This window comes from Perognathus longimembris, chromosome 25 (assembly GCF_023159225.1).
Source record: "Perognathus longimembris pacificus isolate PPM17 chromosome 25, ASM2315922v1, whole genome shotgun sequence".
Taxonomy (NCBI): Eukaryota; Metazoa; Chordata; class Mammalia; order Rodentia; family Heteromyidae; genus Perognathus; species Perognathus longimembris.
In genome coordinates, this window is record NC_063185.1 from 18,232,671 (window position 1) to 18,235,312 (window position 2,642).

The 2,642-nt window shown below is 68.3% G+C and overlaps 1 protein-coding gene across 1 annotated transcript in view; it reads left to right on the plus strand.

The window, feature by feature from the left end:
• The first annotated feature begins 1,464 nt into the window (after positions 1–1,464).
• The window catches only part of LOC125342015, a 12,525-nt gene continuing 11,347 nt past the window's right edge, over positions 1,465–2,642 (plus strand). The window contains exon 1 of the mRNA XM_048334150.1: positions 1,465–1,514. Coding sequence (XP_048190107.1) covers positions 1,465–1,514 — 50 coding nt within the window. The remainder of the gene's footprint in view (positions 1,515–2,642) is intronic.

The following is a 2,642-nucleotide window of genomic DNA, read 5'->3' on the forward strand; positions in this document are numbered from 1 at the left end:
GGCGGCACCAGAACCCCCGGCAAAGAGGAAGGGAAAGGGCGGGAGGGCTACTTCCCGGGAGGGTCTAGGGATGCGGGTCTCGGGTTGGGGAGGACCGCACGAGCCAGGCCCCAGTGGCTCACGCCTGTCATTCCTAACCACACGGGGGGCTGAGGGTCCACGGGGAACACCCCCAGACTCTTCTCTCCAATGCAACCAGCGAAAAGCCCGGCTGGGCGGCGTGGCTCCAGCGGCAGAGCACCAGCAGAGGAAGCGGGGCGGCTGCGGGCACCAGGGCTCCGAGCCCAAACCCCACGGCCGGCGAGCGAACACGCGAGCGAACACGCGAGCGAACGGACACGCGTCGTGCCACGCAGCCCCACAGGAGCATGTAGAGGGGCCCAGGGTTGGGCCGAAGCACTTGGCTTGTTGGTTTGGGGTGAGGGGTCCCCTTTTCCGGGACCCCTCCCCCCCCCACTCTGGCGTGGGGCTCTTTGGGGCAATGCTTACAGGGCTATTTTCTGCCGGAAATCCAAAGAGGGCCACACGAATCACAGACGGGGCTTGGGGGTCGGGACACGCGCTGTGCGGGGGTCTGTGGGACCCCCATGGCGTGGCTGGGGTACCCATCCAAGTGGCTCCGAGAGTGCGGCACGGGCGTGCGGGGAGCCGGGAGGAGGCCTTGAGGAGGAGGAGGACCCGCACACGGAGGTTTCCAAGAGTAAACGACGCTCCCTGAGGCCGGGCGGCGCCCCGGGAGAAGAGGCCGCGAGGCCCCTCAGCACCTTTTGGGGGGCGGGGGGCGGGGAGTGGGAGATGGCCCTTCAGGGCCCCCCCTCCCCAGCTCCTCTGTAAAAATCGCCCCCCACTAGCAGAGCACCACGCAGCCTCCGCTCCCGACCCCGGCAGGGCGGACTCCGGGGGAAACTGAGTCTGCCGTGGGCTGGGGGGGGGGGGGTGTCTTGCAAAGCTAAGGGACCGCGCCTAGGCCCTGAGTTCAAGCCCCAGTATCCCCCGCCCCCCCCACCCCGACACACACAAAATAAAATCCTGATGGGAAGTGGGGGGGGAGGGGACCCCCGGCAGAGCCTCTGCTCACCGTGGCCTCGAACCCACACATCCTGGGATGCATGTGGCTAGAAGCAAGCCTGCTGTCCATTCCAAGGGGGGGGCGGAGACCTGTGTCCAAGAGGCGGACCCCGTGTCTGGATGCCACTGCCTTCCCGTGGTGGGGGGGGGGCGGGGGGACACCCCAGATCAGATCAGGGGCTGAGAGGAAGCTCCTGCCCCTCGTGGGGCAGCAAATGACAGACAGACAAAGCCAGGGGCACGGCGCGGCCAGGCGTGAATCCAGGCCCCTGAGGCGGGACCCCCCACCAAGCACCCCATCACCAGTGCACCCCAACTGCTCGGGCCCACCCCAAAGCACCACGGGAGACTGGACGGCACGCAGCGGTCAGGAAGCGCGAGGGAACACAGGGAAGCATGGAGAACATGGCCGCTTCGGCATCGGCTGTCTACGCGGCCCGCGGCTCGTACCTGCTGGGGACAGGGAGGAGAGGGGAGGCGGCGGGGGCGGGGCTCGGCGGGCCACCGGGACCCTTGTTGGGTTCCTCAAGAGCTACACGGGAGGGGGAGGGGGCCTCAGGGAGAGCAGCGGGGGAAGTCCCCCCGCTTATCCCTCACGCTAGGTCCTGCATGGCTTCTCCAGGCCCAGCGCGGGCCCGAGGCGCGGAGCGGCCCTAAGTTCATGATACTCAGGCTGCCCCCCCCCCCGTCCGTTCCCCCAGCCCCCCACCTCGGGGGTCCCCTGAACGCTCGAGGCCGTGTATTGCACAAGAACAACACTGAGAAGCCGTCGGAGGGGAGCGCTCCTCCCGAGTCCAGTGGGGACGGAGAGTTCCAGAATGAGGCTCCAGGCGGCGGGAGGAGCTGCCTCCCTCCAAGGCGGCCACCCAGATTTCTCCCGGATCCCACGACTCTGGGGATCCACTCAGCGACATCCGGCATCCTCCAGAAACTTCTAGGCGCTTCTAGATCTGGAGCTGGTCATGGCTCCGGTCCTCTGGAATCGGTACTGGGAAGCTGGAAGGGAGGAGAAGCAGGCGGTGAAAGGCGTCAGCCCTCGGCTCCAGAATGCAACGGGCCTGGGACGGGTGGCGGAGGGGTGTCACTGCTTCTGGTGCCATTGGGGGGGGGGCCAGAGTCTGCCCAGAGCCCTGAGAATCAGGGGCGTCCATCACCCTGGTTCACACAAAGTCACGCAAACCAGGCGTCCGGAAGCCGCAAGCTTCCACCCGCTTTGGCTTTCCTTCTGGAAGTTTCTGACAGACAAGAAGCACAAGCCCACACCGGCGCCCCGCTACCCCCCGTGAACTCACCTTCGGGGCGGGAGCAAGCAGAGGCTGCGTGTGGGGGGGCCAGCGGCGGGGGGCTGGGGGCCGCAGGTCCCATCCGGCCGGGGGAAGGCCCGGCGGCCGGGCACCGGGTTGGCCGGCAGCGCCTTCTGGGGCGGCCGGGGCCTGGCAAAGTCCTGGAGGGAGAAACGAGCGGACGCTGGAGGGAGCGGCGGGAGGGAAGCCGGGCGCCCCCGCGGCCCTCGCCGCTCACAGGCAGGTGCATCAGGGCCCTTGCACGCGCCACGCCCGTCCCCGTCTGTGATC